We start from the raw sequence: 19,881 nt of genomic DNA on the forward strand, positions 1-19,881 counted from the left end.
CAGGAGGTATATACTTCTCTTCTTTTTCTTCAAATTCCTCTTTACATTTTTCTGCACTCTCTTGTTTTTCACTCTCATCAGTCCCTTTTTCATTTTCTCTCTTCTCACTGTTTTCACTCTTCTCATCATTTATAACTTTTCCACTTCTTAAAGTAATAGCTTGACACTGCTCTCTTGGATTTTCTGGTTGACTTGGAAGCTTTCCAAAAGATTTGGCACTTGAGGAAGATGCTTGTTGTGCAATCTGGTTTTCCGATACATTTGTGTGTTTGCATCTGCTCCGGCCTTGCTTTCACCACTCTCAACTCCTCATCATGGTTATATTGGTTGGCAAGAATCTGTTGCAATAAAGCTTGATGATGGAATTTCGTTCTTCTTTGTTTTGGTGGAGGGTTCATATTTTCTATTGAAAATTAGGCAATGGTTGCCTATTTTGCTGATATGGAACTTGACTCTGCTGTTGTGGTTGAAAATTCTGATTTTGAACTTGATTTTGCTGATTTCCCCATGAAAAGTTGGGATGATTCCTCCAATTTGGATTGTAAGTTTGAGAATAAGGATTCCCCATTTACTTATTTCCATAATTACCAACATATGCTGCTTGTTCTCCATAATCTACTCCACAGCTGGTTGTTTCCTCTGCATAAGCCACTTGTTGTGAACTTCCAGCTGATGATGATGAACTAACCAACATACTCAAATCTTCCATCTTCTTAGCAAGGACATTTGTAAGTGCATCAAACTTTGCATTAATCATGTTGAATGGATCAAGATCATACATTCCAGCAGCTTGCCTTTTTTGAGTTGGAGCTGGTCCTCTTGGACTACTCCAAAGATGAGTATTCTTTGCAATTTTCTCCAATAGCTCATAAGCTTCATCTTCATGCTTTATAATAAATTCTCCTCCTGTTTGAGCATCAATAATTCCTCTGATTGCAGGAGTGACATTTGTGTAAAAATTTTGATTTATCATCCATTTTGGAATGGCATGATGTGGGCATAATCTTTCCAATTCTTTCCATCTCATCCATGACTCATAAAGAGTTTCATCTTCTCTTGGTCTGAAAGCTGTCATTTGATTCCTCAATTCTTGAGTTTTTCCAGGTGGAAAATATTGTGCAAGAAATGCATCAGTGAGTTGCTCCCAATTTGTAATGGAGTTGTGAGGTAAAGAATCAAGCCAATCCAATGCTCTATCTTTCAAAGAGAATGGGAATAGCTTCAATCTTGCTGCATCATCAGACACTCCAGGTTGTTTTTGCATGTCGCAAATCATAGCAAATTTCTTCAAATGTGTGTGTGGATTTTCAGAAGGATGTCCTCCAAATTGAGAGTTTTGAATCATTTGAAGAACTCCAAAATCCATCTTGTAACTGTTTGCATCAATCCTTGGTCTTGCTATGCTCTCTCTCAAATCATCAAAACGTGGAAAAGCATGATCCATCATACTTCCCCTAGGCACGTTTGCATTAACAACTTCTTCCCCTTGGGCTTCATTTTCATTGTTTTGACCATTTCCAGCATTACCAACACCAATTCTAATTCTTTCATCAGCCATATCTGCTTCAATTTCGGTTTCTCTCAAAGCTTCTTTCCTTTTTCTGGTCTCTTTCTTGTTGGCTTTACAAAATTTCTCAATTTCGGGATGTATCACTTGAGCTTCTAGCTCTTCTCATAAAAGATTAAAAGTACCTGAAAAAGAACAAACAAATACAAAATGAAAAGATAACAAAGATAAAACTAAAAACAACTAAAATAATCAAGAATTCAATCTTAAACAAACAACTCCCCGGCAACGGCGCTAAAAACTTGATGCGTCCCAACCGCAAGTGCACGGGTCGTACAAGTAGTATAGAAAAATATCGATCCCACGAGGAGTTGTGTTAATGATTGAATTTTCGATATAAAAGTTGACTAAATTGAAGTATTTATGAAATTAAAATAATGAATTAATGGGTAATGGAGTATGAAATCTAAATGTGCAAATTTAATATTCTATTCAACAATGTATTAATTAAACTAAAATTGCATCAAATAGAAATAAGCAAGTTCAAATATGGCAATATTTAAAATAGCAAATGATTAAATTTGATTAGAAATTAACAATGGTAAAAAGGTGATTCCGGAGTTTGGGATTTCATATTCGAGCTATTTTGGGATTTTAAATTGGTTGTCCAATCTTATGAAACTTATGAGTTTTAAGGAGATTAATTCTTAAATCCTTTGAATTCCCTTTCGAGTGAGACAAAGAGTGCCTTAATCAAACTAATCCTACTTTCGTGGAGTTAGAATTAATTAAGACCCATTAAGTTCCTTAATTAATCTGTGAATCCTCTTAATCCTTAGCCTATTTCTAGGTCTAAGTTAATTAAGTCCAATTTCCTGATTATCTATCACAAGGCCTTCTCCTTTCGGTGCTTCAACCATGGATTAAGAACATTACTCAATGGGATCCTACATTAAGCATGTCATTAAGCATACAAGAAATGAATAAAACTCATTAAGACCACAAAATATGGATTACCCAATCAAAATCCACAAAATATCTCAAATATTACAACCCTTACTCCAGAATCAAAAGTAAACTACTCACTATCCATAATGCTTACAAGATATGATGAGTTTAAATGGAAATAAAGCTTTAATCTAAGCTAAGAAGTAAGGAATTAAACACTAGAAATGTAGAAAAGTGTAAAGAAAGAAAGAAATCTGCAAATCTTAGTTGAAAATGGTGTGGAAGGTGAAAATGACTCCTCAAATTCTGCTCAGCCTCCTCCTCTTCTTCTTTGCTCCTTTCCTCCCTTTTAAATGGGAAAATGAGACTATATATAGCATTTTTCTGACATGGAGCCCTAAAATAGTATGTTCTAGGAGGAATTATTTGAGGGAATCTCCTGCCAGCTCATTAATGAACTCTTCAAGGGATCGCATAAGTGGATCGCATAAGTTATGCGATCCCTTATGCGATTTTACTGGTTCAGGTTAGTTATGCGATTTGCATGACTTGGTGCATAGGTTATGCACAATTTCGTGAATGTGCATAAGGGAGGCGAGAATGTGCATAGGCTATGCAGTCTCCTTATGCACATTTCGGTTGGTTCTGGAACAGTGATTTTTCTCCTTATGCAGATCTGCATAGCTTATGCGGCAAGTTATGCACAATTTGGTCAATGCATATTTCAGCTTGAAAACTTGTTTTTGACATCTTTGGCTGTAGAAGACACTCCTCAATGGCAAAAATTCTCTTCGGTCCTTCAAAAACACCATTTTTCCTACAAAACAAAGTAAAAATTACAAATTAATCCAAAATCGACAAATATGAAAAACTAACTAATTAACTAATGAAATTAGCTAAAAATGACTAATAACCAAATAAAATGATTATGAAATTAGACCTAAATGACTATGCAAAATGTGTGCATCAAACTCCAAGTCAAATAGTCAATAGTTTAGTACACTTCTTCTGCTAGAGTCCAACAAAGAAGTAGTTTAATAATCTTCACTTATTTTTCTTGATCTTGACAACACTTTTGACCTTACCAGAAAATTTCTATTCATCTGTTCAACTCCCAAATTTTACAAGCTATATTTGACCACTTGACCGATTTAATTAGTCCTACTTTTGGAGAGTTATTTTGTGTACAATCTTTTGACCAACTGAACCTATAAGAGGCGCCAACAATGGCTTCATGTACAACCTAGCCTGCAAGTTGAAGACTCCAGTACTCATCACCACTAAAACAGAGAAAAAGTCCCCTTCTTTTTACATTTCAACGTTGGTTTTGCTCAATCCTTGGCAATGGAATATCAATATGTAATAGGAGGAATTCTAGCTTCTGTTTTGGGGTTTGTACTGTTGAATAGATCAAGAGGAATGAAGAAAACTAAAGAAGCAAAGGAAAATATGAGGGATGAAGTTGTGAAGAGCTCAGAACAAGTGTTATGCCAGTCGGAAAATGCCACTAATGCTGATATTATTATAGTTGGAGCAGGTGTTGCTGGGTCTGCTCTTGCTTACACTCTTGGCAAGGTGAATCTAATCTTCTCCCTCTACTTTAGATGGCAATATATAAGACGAATGCTCATAAAACTAGCTACCCCATCGGGCAGTTTAACCTCTTTTCCTTCCTTCAATTGCAGGATGGACGGAGAGTGCATGCGATTGAAAGGGACCTGACTCTGCCTGACAGAATTGTTGGAGAACTTCTGCAACCTGGGGGTTACCTGAAATTAATTGAGTTGGGCCTCGAAGGTGAATAAGAAATTTCTATAATCTTTTATGGATTGTTGAATCTGTATGAATTCCATCAGTCCTTCTGTCTGAGTCTACTATTGTTGAACTTTTTCTCTAATTCTTAACATGTATGCTTGGTTGCAGATTGTGTAGAAGAAATTGATGCTCAACATGTATTTGGATATGCTCTTTACAAAAATGGGAGAAGTACTAAACTATCATATCCCTTGCAAAGATCAGATCCAGATGTGGCTGGAAGAAGTTTTCACAATGGACGTTTCATTCAAAAAATGCGTGAAAAAGCTGCAACTTTACCCAAGTAATAATCTTCATTTACCCCGAAGTTTACTTCTTTCACTTTGCCATGCCTTTCATGTTCAAAATCTTTTAATTCGTGCTGCATAATTAATAGCATCATTTTATTGCTTTTAATAGTTAATATGTTCCCTGATTTTCTTTGTAGTGTAAGACTGGAGGAAGGGACAGTAACATCCCTACTAGAAGTAAAGGGGACAATCAAGGGCGTGCAATACAAAACTAAAATTGGTCAACAACTTACCGCTTGTGCTCCACTTACAATAGTATGCGATGGTTGTTTTTCAAATTTGCGACGGTCTCTCTGTAATCCTAAGGTAATGATTATGTTTCAACCTGGAAATGAAAACTTCTATGAATCCAATTGGCTTCTCTATGAACGTCACTGATAGATACGAAATTGGGTAGCTGTTTTCTTTTTCATGAGTTTGAAGTGAAGTTTGGAAACTTTGGGTTTTTACAGGTTGATATCCCCTCCTGTTTTGTGGCATTGATCTTAGAGAATTGCGAGCTTCCATACCCAAATCACGGACATGTTATTCTGGCAGACCCTTCACCAATCTTGTTCTATCGTATTATTAGCTCTGAAATTCGATGCTTGGTTGACATACCTGGCCTAAATCTACCATCCATTTCAAATGGTGAAATGGCCAAATACTTGAAAACTGTGGTGGCTCCCCAGGTATTCTTAGTTTTCTGGGCATGCTAATTTTTATTTTTATTTTATTTTATTTATTCATTTATATATATTTTTTTAATTTTTCTTTTTCGCATTTTGGCTTTGATACTTGTAGTTTGTAGTGCTAAGGGGGATTATAGAAATGACTCGATTTAATAAGCATTGGACCGTCATTTATCTTTGAATCTTTAGACTAATCTAAGAACTTTTATATATGTTTCAGATTCCCCAAGAGCTACGTGATGCATTTGTTTTTGCAATTAACAAAGAAAACATAAGAACGATGCCTAATAGAAGCATGCCTGCTGCTCCTCATCCCACTCCAGGTGCTCTTTTGTTAGGGGATGCATTTAACATGAGACATCCTTTAACAGGAGGAGGAATGACTGTTGCCCTATCTGATATAGTCGTATTAAGGAATCTTCTAAGGCCTTTGCATGATCTGAGCGATGCATTTTCCCTTTGCAAGTATCTTGAATCCTTCTACACACTACGCAAAGTGAGTAAATGATTTTCACTTAGTTGCATATGAGAACTAAATTTATAATTTCTAGATTTAAATTCTTTAGAATCTAGTTTGGATAAACAATATGGTGGTATACTTGCCACAACAATGAAACTAAAATTGGTGCTAACCCTATATATCCATTTCATTTCAGCCTGTGGCATCTACTATAAATACTCTGGCTGGAGCCTTATACAAAGTATTCAGTGCATCAACTGATCCTGCAAGGAATGAAATGCGTCAAGCATGTTTTGACTATTTGAGCCTTGGAGGTGTATTTTCAAATGGACCTATCGCTTTACTCTCTGGACTAAATCCTCGTCCGTTGAATTTGGTTCTCCATTTTTTTGCTGTGGCTATCTTTGGTGTTGGCCGCTTAATAGTTCCATTTCCATCAATTCCACGCTTTTTGATTGGGGCTAGAATGATCTCGGTGCGTATAGCTAACAATAATTTCAATGACTTCATAATTATATTTTAAATGACTTCAAAGTTCTAATCTCTATCACATTTCTTTTACTTGTTTTCAGGTTGCATCAAGAATCATTTTTCCCATCATAAAGGCAGAAGGAGTTCGACAAATGTTCTTCCCTATAACCCTAACACATTGAAGATCTCAAGTTGTTTGAGAATAGGAAATGCAAAGATTTAAAATCGGTGAAAGTTGGTGGCAGTTCATTTTTTCTTTAGATAAGTTAACGATTTAGGAGATGAGCTAAGCAGTGTAAATTTTATTTTAGATTCCTAACAAATTATCTTTGGTTAGAAACGAAAGTTTCACATGTAATTTAACCACACTTTTCTTGAAATATTTTTAATTATTTGTGCGTGCTCCTCTATTGTTTCCAAAATTTGGAATGTCACCATGTATTGTGTTGGTTTGTGTTTCCATAAGACAGTGTTCCTTGATCCGTGTTTCACCATGGCACATACAACAAGTATGGGTATGAGATATGCTAATTTTTATAATTCGCGACATAGTAGACGATGGACTTAGTTGATGCACCATATATGCTAAAACTTATCACTCAATGCACATGAATCATGTGCGTGTAAAATCATGTAATTCAAATCTACCTAATTTATAAAATTTAAACTACATCACATGCATATAAAATTCAAATAATAAAAGCAAATGGAATTATTAATAACTCAGATTTGCTTTGATTTAAATTTTAATTTATTGTGATAAATCTTATTCCATAGACTAATGATTAGAAAAAAATAATAAGTATCCCATCTTTCATAAAATTTGATAATTTAAGCATTTCGATACATCGACATGTGGCAAGTAGAAAACAAAATCAAGTACTTTAAATTGTCAACAAATCCAGTCAAAACGAGTTGTCGTATAAAAGTATGAACACCGGACTCAAAAATTCCACTTGCCCAATCATCAAACGACTTGTCATTTACAAATCAACGTCAGTTCACTTTAATTGATATTGCCCTCCATGAACGGCATATCGTACCGTGACAACGACAAAATGCTTGGTCATGGTACAGTGACAAAGACAAAATGATAGGATCTTGTTTTTGTTTATATTTTTTTTTCCCTCTTTTGGGTATTGTTCTATCAATTGTGTCATATTCATGGATTTGTCTTTGCTTGATAAGCTTTTATGGGGTTTTAGCATTTTTTAGTTTGCTGCAAATGCAATATGTTACATTGCTCAAGATTTCTTGATAAAAAATAAGTCAGGAGTTGGTCATTCGAGATCCCACATGGATGGTTGTTGACAGCATGTATGTGTGATATAAATCTTAGCAGGCTTTGATTAAATTACTATGATTTTGTCAAATAATGTGTGCTTCTATCCTATGTCTATATTCATTGTAAAGTTGTCAAAAAGAATGGAGAAATTTTTCAAATCAGTCAATTAGGTAAGAAATTTTACAATACCAGGACGAACCAAAAAGCATATTTTCAAAGTTCAGGTTTTCAACCCATTGATTCATGCAATTTTTTTTTAATTTTTCATTTATTGTTATTTTCATATGAAAATTAACAAAGACATTTGTCCAAAAAAAAAAATTATGGAAAAAATATTTTTGGACTCCTTACAATATTCTTATTTTTCTAACTTGAAAATTTTATTTGTATTGCGGAAATAAATTGGGCATTAAAAAATGTGATTTTATTGTATTTTACTTCTAAAGGCATCCAAAAATTATTAAAAAAAAAATTATTTTTGAGTTTCTCATAATATTTTTATTTTTCTAACGTAATTCTTTTTATTTATTTGTGAAGCATGAATAATTTGAGCATAAAAAATATTATTGTTTTTCATGCAAAAAAAATTTGATATGAAAAAAATAAAAATATTATTGGAAAAATCAAAAATAAATTTTTTATAATTTTATGATCTATAAAATTATTTTTTCATGATTTTAAAAGTAATACACAATAAAAAAAAATCTTTTTTAATGCTCAGTTTATTCCTGCATTAAAAATAAAAACTCCCATGAAAGAAAAATTAAGAATATTTTAAAGAGTTGAAAGTATTTTTTCATAATTTTCTAATTTGTAGAAATATTTTTAATGAATTTTACATAAAAAAACAACAAATGCAAAATAAAATAAAAAAATTGCATGAGGAAGACATATTGTTTTTCGCCAGTCATGTTGGTGAAGATTTTGTAACCCATTGTTCCCCACTTTGAATGGCGAACAATGGGTTGAAAACCCTGCTTTAAAAAGCATCTTTCTCTCCATGGTAGTTTTGCAAACTTTTTTCCCCAATGCTCTAGTTTGATAAAAGTCTCTGTGGTTTGTTGGTGCTAGTGGAGGGCTGTTACTTCGGGATCCCACATTGTTGCGGATAGCGCGTGTTCCCTCAGTATCCCAAATCAGTTGCAGACAATGTGTGTATGCCTTCCCTATTGCAAAACAGAAAATTGAAAAAAAAAAAAAGTCAGGAGTTTGAAGGTTGTTTGATAATGTAGGCTGCAGTGTGTCCAATTGCAAATTCCCTGCAAGAAGAGGAATGATTAACAACATAACAAATACAAAGAGATTTTGTATATTGATATAGTATGGATAAAAATCCGATCCAAATGGAAAGTAATCGAGATCTTAAAATCCGGATTAGATTAGAACATGAGGTGCTCGGTTAGGACATAATATGTTCATATAAAACATGAGGTGTTCGGTCAGGACATGAAATGTTCGATTAGAACACAAGGTGCTCGGTCTGGAACTACATTCAGATAAGACAATGAGCAAGAAGTTCGGATGAAATATAGGATGCTCAAACAAAATAGGGTGTTCGGTTAGAAGTTCGATGCATCCTGATAGGATGCGCTAAGTTCCTACCGGGAATCTCGCTACACTGTTAGTCACCGCTGCCATTTTTTCCCCTCGCCGTTCATAGAGATTCTATGCCAGCTAGAACCAATAATTCCTCCCCCATCTCCTGTAGACTTCGAAACATCCTTCCCAGCCACCATTCTCTACAATAAATTTAGGCTTTAACAGGTTGAAAATTTAAAAACAAATTATTAATAAGAATTATCCGTAAGCATAAAGTGATACGTAAACCCCACAACCTAAAGTTTTTAACAATACTTTCATACTAATTTACAACATTATTATGCATAATGTCGTTATATGCTGTCATGACATCTAAATACATTGTCTTGATGTTATTTATTGCTTTGTACAAAATGATGTTAATTTTACGATACAATTAGACAAAGCATATCAACTTTATGATATATTTCTGCTAGTCCTATATTAGACTCTTCAATTGAAAGTTGAAAGACAAATGGAAAAACCAGTGCTTTGCTTCAACTACATTAGTCATACTCCATTGATTGATTTAATAAGTTCAAACTACATGTTAATTGATTATTATATGAGAGTACAAGCGTGAGTCCTAACTCAGCTAACTTTTCTAGGACATTGATTCATGTTGATTTCATCATTAAATATACATATTGTGTCATAATTTCATGATAGATTAGGTATTGGTAAGAGTTTCTCAAAGTGTAGATATGTTAGTCGCAACGTTCACATTTCCCTCACTGCACACCCAGCTGAGTTCCATATTCTTGCACATCACAGTTGCACAATTTTAAGAAGTGCATGCAGGGATGCAAAAATAATTTCGTGCAAGCATGCCTGATTAACCTTTGAATGGAAATAGAAGTGCAAACACAGGATGATTTTTCTTTTTCAATTTTATTTTTGAAATAGCTAAATATAATTTACTTGTACAACTTACTATTAAAACTCGGATCCCATTTGTATCCAACAAGAAAAGGAAATCCTTTTTCAAGAATTGCATTTCATTTTTATTTATGGATTTAACCATGAATTATTCAAACAACCTATTGTCAGCTAAGTAGATTTGGACAGAGAAACACTCTTGAAAATTGACCGGCCTTCCATTTTCATCATCCTATATCTCCAACTCAATAGTTTATTAAATCCAAAGAGATGTGGACAGATTCCATATATAGATTGGAGAGTCAAGTCCAACAAGGGAGTACATTAATAATCTTCTCTTATTTGCTCCTCATATTTTTCTTGATCTTGACAACACTTTTAACGTTACTTGAAAATTTGTATTCATCTGTTCAACTCCCAAATTTTACAAGCTATGTTTGACCACTTCGCCAATTTAATTAGTCCTACTTTTGGAGAGTTTTTTTATTTTTTGTGCAATCTTTTGACCAACTGAACCTATAAGGGGCACCAACATTTGCTTCATGTACAGCACAGCCTGCAAGTTCAAAACTCAAGCACTCACCACCCGTAAAACAGAGAAAAAGTCCCTTTCTTTTTACGCTTCAACATTGGTTTTGCTCAATCCTTGGCAATGGAATATCAATATATAATTGGAGGAATTCTAGCTCTTATTTTGGGGTTTGTACTGTGGCATAGGTCGACAGGAATGAAGAAAACTAAGGAATCAAGGGAAAATGTCAGAGATGAAGTTGTGAAGAGCTCAGAACAAGTGTTATGCCAGTCGGAGAATGCCACGAATACTGATATTATTATAGTTGGAGCAGGTGTTGCTGGGTCAGCTCTTGCTTACACTCTTGGCAAGGTGAATCTAATCTTCTCTCCCTACTTTAGATGGCAATGTATAACAGGATAAAAATTCACAAAATTAGCGACCCATCAGGCAGATATTAACATTTAAACCAAGTTTACAGGAAATAATAATAATAATAATAATAATAATCTCTTTTCCTTCCTTCAATTTGCAGGATGGACGGAGAGTGCATGTGATTGAAAGAGACCTCACTCTGCCTGACAGAATTGTTGGAGAACTTCTGCAACCTGGGGGTTACCTAAAATTAATTGAGTTGGGCCTTGAAGGTGAGTACGATATTATTATTATTATTATAATCTTTTATGGATTGTTGAATCAGTGTGAATTCCATCAATCTTTCCGTCTTGGTCATCTGTCATTCAACCTTTTGCTCTAATTCTTAACATGCATGCTTGTTGCAGATTGTGTAGAAGAAATCGATGCTCAACAGGTATTTGGATATGCTCTTTACAAAAATGGGAAAAGTACTAAACTATCATACCCCTTGCAAAACTTCGATCAAGATGTGGCTGGAAGAAGTTTTCACAACGGACGTTTCATTCAAAGAATGCGTGAAAAAGCTGCATCTTTACCTAAGTAATAATCTTCTTTCTCCCCCAGTTACTTCCTTCACTTTGCCATGCCTTTCATGTTCCAAATAATTGAATTCATGCTGCATAATTAAGAACATCACTTTATTACTTTCAACAGCTCATATATGTTCCCTTATTTTCACTGTAGTGTAAGACTGGAGGAAGGGACAGTAACATCCCTACTTGAAGTGGAGGGGACAGTCAAGGGTGTGCAGTACAAAACTAAAATTGGTCAAGAACTTACTACTTATGCTCCACTCACAATAGTATGCGATGGATGCTTCTCAAATTTGCGACGCTCTCTCTGCAATCCTAAGGTAAAGATTATGTTTCAACTAGGAAACAAAAACTTCTTTCTGAACTTCGTTGATAGATTCCTAAATGTGTAGGTGTTTTCTATTTCATGAGTTTTAAGTGAAATTTGGAAACTTTGTGTTTATACAGGTTGATATCCCCTCTTGTTTTGTGGCATTGATCCTAGAGAATTGTGAACTTCCATACCCAAATCACGGACATGTTATTCTGGCAGACCCTTCACCAATCTTGTTCTATCGTATTAGTAGCTCTGAAATTCGATGCTTGGTTGACATACCTGGCCAAAAACTACCTTCCGTTTCAAATGGCGAAATGGCCAACTATTTGAAAACTGTGGTGGCTCCCCAGGTATTCAAAGTTCTCTAGGCATGCTAATGCATTTTTTTTTCATTTTGGCATTGATACGTATAGATAATAGTGCTAAGGAGCTCATAAAAATAACTCGATTTATGATGCTTTCAACTTTTTAATATGAAATTTGACGTGCATTTGACAAGTCATTTATCTTTTAATCTTTAGGATAATCAAGAGCTTTTATATGTGTTTCAGACTCCCCAAGAGCTACGTGATGCATTTGATTTTGCAATTAACAAAGGAAACATAAGAACAATGCCTAATAGAAGCATGCCTGCTGCTCCTTATCCCACTCCTGGTGCTCTTCTGTTAGGGGATGCATTTAACATGAGACACCCTTTAACAGGAGGAGGAATGACAGTTGCGCTATCTGATATTGTTGTATTGAGGAATCTTCTGAGGCCTTTCCATGATCTAAGCAATGTATATTCCCTTTGCAAGTATCTTGAGTCTTTCTACACTCTACGCAAGGTGATTAAATGATTTTTCACAAGTTACATATGAGCATTGTTTTTATAATTTCTAGACTTAAATTATTTAGGATCTAGTTTGGATAAACAATAGGGTAGTACTCTTGGCCACAACGGTGAGATTAAAATTGGTGCTAACCCTTCATATCCACTTCCATTCAGCCTGTGGCATCTACCATAAATACTTTGGCTGGAGCCTTGTACAAGGTTTTTAGTGCATCAACTGATCCTGCAAGAAATGAAATGCGTGAAGCATGTTTTGACTATTTGACTCTTGGTGGTGTATTTTCGAATGGACCTATTGCTTTACTCTCTGGTCTAAATCCTCGTCCATTGAAATTGGTTCTCCATTTCTTTGCGGTGGCTATCTATGGCATCAGCCGCTTAATAGTTCCATTTCCTTCAATTCCACGCATGTGGATTGGAGCACGCATGTGGATTGGAGCTAGAATGATCTCGGTGTGTATTGCCAATAGTACTTTCGATGATTTCCTATATTTAAAATGACTTCCATTAATATATACTTAAAGTTCTAATTTCTATCATATTCTTTTCTTTCTTTAGGTTGCATTAAGAATCATTTTCCCTATCATAAAGGCAGAAGGAGTTCGACAAATGTTCTTCCCTACAATGCTCACGCATTACAGATCTCAGGTTGTTTGAGAACAAGAAATGCAAAGATTTGAAATCAAATAAAGTTGGTAGCAGTGCATCTTGCTTTTGGAGATAACCTAAGGATTTAGGAGATCAACGACGCTACGTAAATTTTTATATTAGATTCCTAACGTATTTTCTTTGGCTGGAGCACATATAAATGTAATTACTTCATATTTTACTAATGAATTTTAGTTTAGTGATTTTATACTCATCTTTAGGACTATCAGATCTCGAGTCCAGTTGCAATTAGAGTCGAATACAAAAGAAAAATCCTCATTTTTTGAAATATTGTAAATTATTTGTGCTTTCAAAATTTATTGGACTGTACTAGTTTATTACGTAATTATTCCATGCATATTTGAATGGATCAACCTACTTGGAACTTGTATACATTTGAATATTATTAGCTTTTTGGACTCGTGATTTAATTTTTTTACATATTTTTCTATTAAAATTTATATATATACAATATAGTGTTATTATAGTATCACAAATATTACGTTTAATTATTTAAATTGAAATATTAATTTTAATGTCATTTTAATTAATTATATAGATACAAATATTATCAATTTAAGAAATATTATTTTTTACTCGATCATATTTTTCTGAAAACTATTTGTCATATTATTAGCATATAATATTAGCTTAATTATAAACTTGAATGTAATATAATAAAAAAATATATAATAATAAGTTTTAAAAATATAAAAAGGTGAAGATGTTTAAAAATTGAAATAAATTAATGATAAATGCAAATATTCTCAATAAATTAAATTCGTTCAAATTCTATTATTTTATCTTTTAAAAAAAATAAGTTAGTTTTAAATATGTTTTATTTTATTTTTAATATTTTAAAATAATGTTAATTTACGTAATGAGATTGCATAGTTGGACTAATGCAAAAGAAAATTATTTATAAAATGTATTTTTGTTAATTTAGCGCATTACTATAATAAAATTTTCATTTTCATTTAAATGGTATCTTTAAATTTTATATTATCGTATTGTTTAGTATAAACAACTTTAAAACCTATTTAATATGTTATTTATTTAATATATTTAACAAGTATTTTATTTTTTAAAATTATAGATTATATTATATATTTATAAGTACATTATTAATTAAAATGCAAATATAAATTCAATCATGCATTTCTTATTATTTCATAACAATAAAAGAATACTTTAAAGTATTCAATTTTTTTTCTTTCTTCCAAATATGTAGCTACAACGTAAGTGGAATCTTCTTTTTTTTCTTTTTTTTTTTTTTTTTTGCAAATTCTGAAATAATGATGAATATTAAATGTAAGTATTTTTTTTTAAATAGGATTCATAATAAAATTTTAATTTATATTAATTAATATTTTAGTAGATAATATAAATTTATAAGGATATTTTAGTCAATTTAAAAGTTTGCCCCCTCATTTGTCCTTTCATTCATATATTTATATATCTATGTATATATTATAGATTAATTGTATTTTTTATTTTCCATGTATTAGTTTCTTATTTTAGTTAATTTCTTTTTATAAAGTTTTATATTTATTTGAAATTAAGTAGAAATAGGACTAAGAATTTTAAATTTATATAAATATTAAAATTAATTTAAATAATAAAAATATATAATATAATTAATTTGAAAAATGAATGGCATTTTTGGCAAATCCTTACACCACTTAGTTTTAAAAACTCCAAACAAGTTTTACATGCCTAAATGTTTGTCTAGGCTTGGAATTTGTACACAATTCAAAATTTAATTTCATCATTAATTGTTACAAGATGTATAATGCGATCAAAACACAACAAGCATGGTCTATTTGACATTGTTGCTATTGCCGCTGTTGAGAAATATTTTTTTCTAAACATATGAGTTAAAGAGTACTAAAAATAATCTATTAAATTTGATAAGTTTTAGTAATTATGACACAATAATAACAAAATAGTTGTTTTCAAATTTTTTTTCAACATCTAAAGTAGTTTTTCTTTTTTTTTTCTTAAATTTTTTTCGCTTTAGGTTGCGTTAGGAATCATTTTCCTTATCGTAAAGGCAGAAGACAAATGTTCTTCCCCACAATCCTCACGCATTGCTAATCTCAAGTTGTTTGAGAACAAGAAATGCAAAGACTTGAAATCAAAGAAAGTTGGTAGCGGTGCATCTTGTTTTTGGAGATAACCTAACGATTTAGGAGATGAACTAAGCCATGTGAATTTCATATTAGATTGCTAACAGATTTTCTTTGGCTAGAACACATGTAAATGTATTTACCCTATATTTTATCAACGAGTTTTAGTTCAATGATCTTGTACTCATCTTTAACACTGTGAACTCTTGAGTTCGAGTTGCAGTTGGAGTCAAATGCAAAAGAAGATCCACGTTTTTTGAAATATTATAAATTGTTTGTGCTATGTGAATGGGTCAACCTCTATGAACTTGTATACATTTGAATATAACTCAAATTTTAATTCTTTTAGGGGAGAGAGTCAATCAGACTTCCAACACTTTCCTTATAATTAGACTAATTAAACATGCCCTTACGGATGATAGTAAAACGAGTCAATAGCCCTGATTCTCCAAATTCAACTCAATTCACAATGTTCACTAAACCATTAATTTACATTCATTGTATCAAATACTTGAATACAAAATAAGGTTTGCAAGCCATACACCACTTAGTTTTAGAAACTCCAAATTAGTTTGGATGCCAAAATGTTTGTCTAGACTGGGAATTTGTACACAATTCAAAATTTAATTACATCATTAATTGTTGCAAGGTCTACAATACAACCATAATACACATTAAGGGCCTGTCTGACATTGCCGCCATAGCTGCTGTTGAGAAAAATATTTTTTAAATATATTAGTTAAAGAGTATTAAAAATGATCTAAAATCAAATTATTAGATCACTAAAATAATAAAATAATTTTTTCAAACTATTTTTTTCAACAGCATCTAAAATGATTTTGGCCTCAAATCGCAATGATTTCCTATTATTTAGAAACCACGCCATGAATATTGTTGATATTGACATAATGATTGGCAAGGATTGGGTACTTTATTTCAAAAAAAAAAAAAAAAGAAACTCTTGGTTTCTTTGGGCTGTCTTACGCTAGCATTTCTCTTATGGCACATTCAGCCGAGTTTCATGTTCGTGTACATTACAGATTAATTTCATTGCTAACCTCCTCCAGCTGCATATCTCCAGAACGTTCCACTCTCTCTTTATTCTCTTTATTTCAGCTCTTCCCTCTTTTTTCTGCAATGAGCTCTAGCTTAGTTGTTTTGGGCCTGGATCCATAGCTTCTGGACTCCTTCCTATACTGCTATCAGATATTAACAAAGAAACACTCTTGAAATTGACTGGCCTTCCATTATCATCATCCCATAACTCCAAGTCAAATAGTCAATAGTTTAATATACTTCTTCTGCTAGAGTCCAACAAAGAAGTAGTTTAATAATCTGCACTTATTTTTCTTGATCTTGACAACACTTTTGACCTTACCTGAAAATTTCTATTCATCTGTTCAACTCCCAAATTTTACAAGCTATATTTGACCACTTGACCGATTTAATTAGTCCTGCTTTTGGAGAGTTATTTTGTGTACAATCTTTTGACCAACTGAACCTATAAGAGGCGCCAACAATGGCTTCATGTACAACCTAGCCTGCAAGTTGAAGACTCAAGTACTCATCACCACTAAAACAGAGAAAAAGTCCCCTTCTTTTTACATTTCAACGTTGGTTTTGCTCAATCCTTGGCAATGGAATATCAATATGTAATAGGAGGAATTCTAGCTTCTGTTTCGGGGTTTGTACTGTTGAATAGATCAAGAGGAATGAAGAAAACTAAAGAAGCAAAGGAAAATATGAGGGATGAAGTTGTGAAGAGCTCAGAACAAGTGTTATGCCAGTCGGAAAATGCCACTAATGCTGATATTATTATAGTTGGAGCAGGTGTTGCTGGGTCTGCTCTTGCTTACACTCTTGGCAAGGTGAATCTAATCTTCTCCCTCTACTTTAGATGGCAATTTATAATAAGACGAATGCTCACAAAACTAGCTACCCCATCCGGCAGTTTAACCTCTTTTCCTTCCTTCAATTGCAGGATGGACGGAGAGTGCATGTGATTGAAAGGGACCTGACTCTGCCTGACAGAATTGTTGGAGAACTTCTGCAACCTGGGGGTTACCTGAAATTAATTGAGTTGGGCCTTGAAGGTGAATAAGAAATTTCTATAATCTTTTATGGATTGTTGAATCCGTATGAATTCCATCAGTCCTTCTGTCTGAGTCTACTATTATTGAACTTTTTCTCTAATTCTTAACATGTATGCTTGGTTGCAGATTGTGTAGAAGAAATTGATGCTCAACAAGTATTTGGATATGCTCTTTACAAAAATGGGAGAAGTACTAAACTATCATATCCCTTGCAAAGATCAGATCCAGATGTGGCTGGAAGAAGTTTTCACAACGGACGTTTCATTCAAACAAATGCGTGAAAAAGCTGCAACTTTACCCAAGTAATAATCTTCATTTACCCCGAAGTTACTTCTTTCACTTTGCTATGCCCTTCATGTTCAAAATCTTTTAATTCGTGCTGCATAATTAATAGCATCATTTTATTGCCTTTAATAGTTAATATGTTCCCTGATTTTCTTTGTAGTGTAAGACTGGAGGAAGGGACAGTAACATCCCTACTAGAAGTAAAGGGGACAATCAAGGGCGTGCAATACAAAACTAAAATTGGTCAACAACTTACCGCTTGTGCTCCACTTACAATAGTATGCGATGGTTGTTTTTCAAATTTGCGACGGTCTCTCTGTAATCCTAAGGTAATGATTATGTTTCAACCTGGAAACGAAAACTTCTATGAATCCAATTGGCTTCTCTATGAACGTCACTGATAGATGCGAAATTGGGTAGCTGTTTTCTTTTTCATGAGTTTGAAGTGAAGTTTGGAAACTTTGGGTTTTTACAGGTTGATATCCCCTCCTGTTTTGTGGCATTGATCTTAGAGAATTGCGAGCTTCCATACCCAAATCACGGACATGTTATTCTGGCAGACCCTTCACCATTCTTGTTCTATCGTATTAGTAGCTCTGAAATTCGATGCTTGGTTGACATACCTGGCCAAAATCTACCATCCATTTCAAATGGTGAAATGGCCAAATACTTGAAAACTGTGGTGGCTCCCCAGGTATTCTTAGTTTTCTGGGCATGCTAATTTTTATTTTTATTTTATTTTATTTATTCATTTATTTATTTTTTTTTTAATTTTTCTTTTTCGCATTTTGGCTTTGATACTTGTAGTTTGTAGTGCTAAGGGGGATTATAGAAATGACTCGATTTAATAAGCATTGGACCGTCATTTATCTTTGAATCTTTAGACTAATCTAAGAACTTTTATATATGTTTCAGATTCCCCAAGAGCTACGTGATGCATTTGTTTTTGCAATTAACAAAGAAAACATAAGAACGATGCCTAATAGAAGCATGCCTGCTGCTCCTCATCCCACTCCAGGTGCTCTTTTGTTAGGGGATGCATTTAACATGAGACATCCTTTAACAGGAGGAGGAATGACTGTTGCCCTATCTGATATAGTCGTATTAAGGAATCTTCTAAGGCCTTTGCATGATCTGAGCGATGCATTTTCCCTTTGCAAGTATCTTGAATCCTTCTACACACAACGCAAAGTGAGTAAATGATTTTCACTTAGCTGCATGTGAGAACTAAATTTATAATTTCTAGATTTAAATTCTTTAGAATCTAGTTTGGATAAACAATATGGTGGTATACTTGCGACAACAATGAAACTAAAATTGGTGCTAACCCTGTATATCCATTTCATTTCAGCCTGTGGCATCTACTATAAATACTCTGGCTGGAGCCTTATACAAAGTATTCAGTGCATCAACTGATCCTGCAAGGAATGAAATGCGTCAAGCATGTTTTGACTATTTGAGCCTTGGAGGTGTATTTTCAAATGGACCTATCGCTTTACTCTCTGGACTAAATCCTCGTCCGTTGAATTTGGTTCTCCATTTTTTTGCTGTGGCTATCTTTGGTGTTGGCCGCTTAATAGTTCCATTTCCATCAATTCCACGCTTTTTGATTGGGGCTAGAATGATCTCGGTGCGTATAGCTAACAATAATTTCAATGACTTCATAATTATATTTTAAATGACTTCAAAGTTCTTATCTCTATCACATTTCTTTTACTTGTTTTCAGGTTGCATCAAGAATCATTTTTCCCATCATAAAGGCAGAAGGAGTTCGACAAATGTTCTTCCCTATAACCCTAACACATTGAAGATCTCAAGTTGTTTGAGAATAGGAAATGCAAAGATTTAAAATCGGTGAAAGTTGGTGGCAGTTCATTTTTTCTTTAGATAAGTTAACGATTTAGGAGATGAGCTAAGCAGTGTAAATTTTATTTTAGATTCCTAACAAATTATCTTTGGTTAGAAACGAAAGTTTCACATGTACTTTAACCACACTTTTCTTGAAATATTTTTAATTATTTGTGCGTGCTCCTCTATTGTTTCCAAAATTTGGAATGTCACCATGTATTGTGTTGGTTTGTGTTTCCATAAGACAGTGTTCCTTGATCCGTGTTTCACCATGGCACATACAACAAGTATGGGTATGAGATATGCTAATTTTTATAATTCGCGACATAGTAGACGATGGACTTAGTTGATGCACCATATATGCT

At 33.4% G+C, this 19,881-nt stretch overlaps 2 protein-coding genes, 1 non-coding gene and 1 pseudogene across 3 annotated transcripts; all 4 read left to right on the forward strand.

Annotated features, from left to right (window-relative positions):
* The first annotated feature begins 983 nt into the window (after window positions 1-983).
* On the forward strand, window positions 984-1,090 carry LOC131173664 (small nucleolar RNA R71). Its single transcript, XR_009143977.1, has one exon. It is a non-coding gene; the product is annotated as a small nucleolar RNA R71 (small nucleolar RNA).
* Window positions 1,091-3,793: 2,703 nt separating this feature from the next.
* On the forward strand, window positions 3,794-6,344 carry LOC110635157 (squalene monooxygenase SE1-like). The gene is made up of 8 exons (XM_058135008.1): window positions 3,794-4,030; window positions 4,141-4,252; window positions 4,379-4,553; window positions 4,698-4,866; window positions 5,013-5,231; window positions 5,452-5,727; window positions 5,888-6,166; window positions 6,264-6,344. The coding sequence occupies exons 1-8, from the start codon at window positions 3,800-3,802 to the stop codon at window positions 6,342-6,344; spliced, it is 1,542 nt and encodes a 513-aa protein (XP_057990991.1). The 5' UTR covers window positions 3,794-3,799.
* A 4,212-nt stretch (window positions 6,345-10,556) lies between these two features.
* On the forward strand, window positions 10,557-13,170 carry LOC110652051 (squalene monooxygenase SE1-like). The gene is made up of 8 exons (XM_058135187.1): window positions 10,557-10,787; window positions 10,951-11,062; window positions 11,198-11,372; window positions 11,517-11,685; window positions 11,813-12,031; window positions 12,233-12,508; window positions 12,670-12,966; window positions 13,072-13,170. Exons 1-8 carry the CDS (start codon window positions 10,557-10,559, stop codon window positions 13,168-13,170), a joined length of 1,578 nt encoding a protein of 525 aa, XP_057991170.1.
* Window positions 13,171-16,921: 3,751 nt separating this feature from the next.
* Window positions 16,922-19,476, forward strand: LOC131172875 (squalene monooxygenase SE1-like; annotated as a pseudogene).
* The last annotated feature ends 405 nt before the right edge of the window (window positions 19,477-19,881 follow it).

The sequence above is a fragment of the Hevea brasiliensis genome, chromosome 14 (genome assembly GCF_030052815.1).
Source record: "Hevea brasiliensis isolate MT/VB/25A 57/8 chromosome 14, ASM3005281v1, whole genome shotgun sequence".
In the NCBI taxonomy this organism is placed as follows: Eukaryota; Viridiplantae; Streptophyta; class Magnoliopsida; order Malpighiales; family Euphorbiaceae; genus Hevea; species Hevea brasiliensis.

Coding starts and splice junctions, on each gene's coding strand:
- LOC110635157 (XM_058135008.1), top strand. CDS start 3,800: ATGGAATATCAATATGTAATAGGAGGAATTCTAGCTTCTGTTTTGGGG. Junction 4,554..4,697: donor AAAGCTGCAACTTTACCCAA/GTAATAATCTTC, acceptor TTTTCTTTGTAG/TGTAAGACTGGAGGAAGGGA. Junction 5,728..5,887: donor CCTTCTACACACTACGCAAA/GTGAGTAAATGA, acceptor ATTTCATTTCAG/CCTGTGGCATCTACTATAAA.
- LOC110652051 (XM_058135187.1), top strand. CDS start 10,557: ATGGAATATCAATATATAATTGGAGGAATTCTAGCTCTTATTTTGGGG. Junction 11,373..11,516: donor AAAGCTGCATCTTTACCTAA/GTAATAATCTTC, acceptor TTTTCACTGTAG/TGTAAGACTGGAGGAAGGGA. Junction 12,509..12,669: donor CTTTCTACACTCTACGCAAG/GTGATTAAATGA, acceptor ACTTCCATTCAG/CCTGTGGCATCTACCATAAA.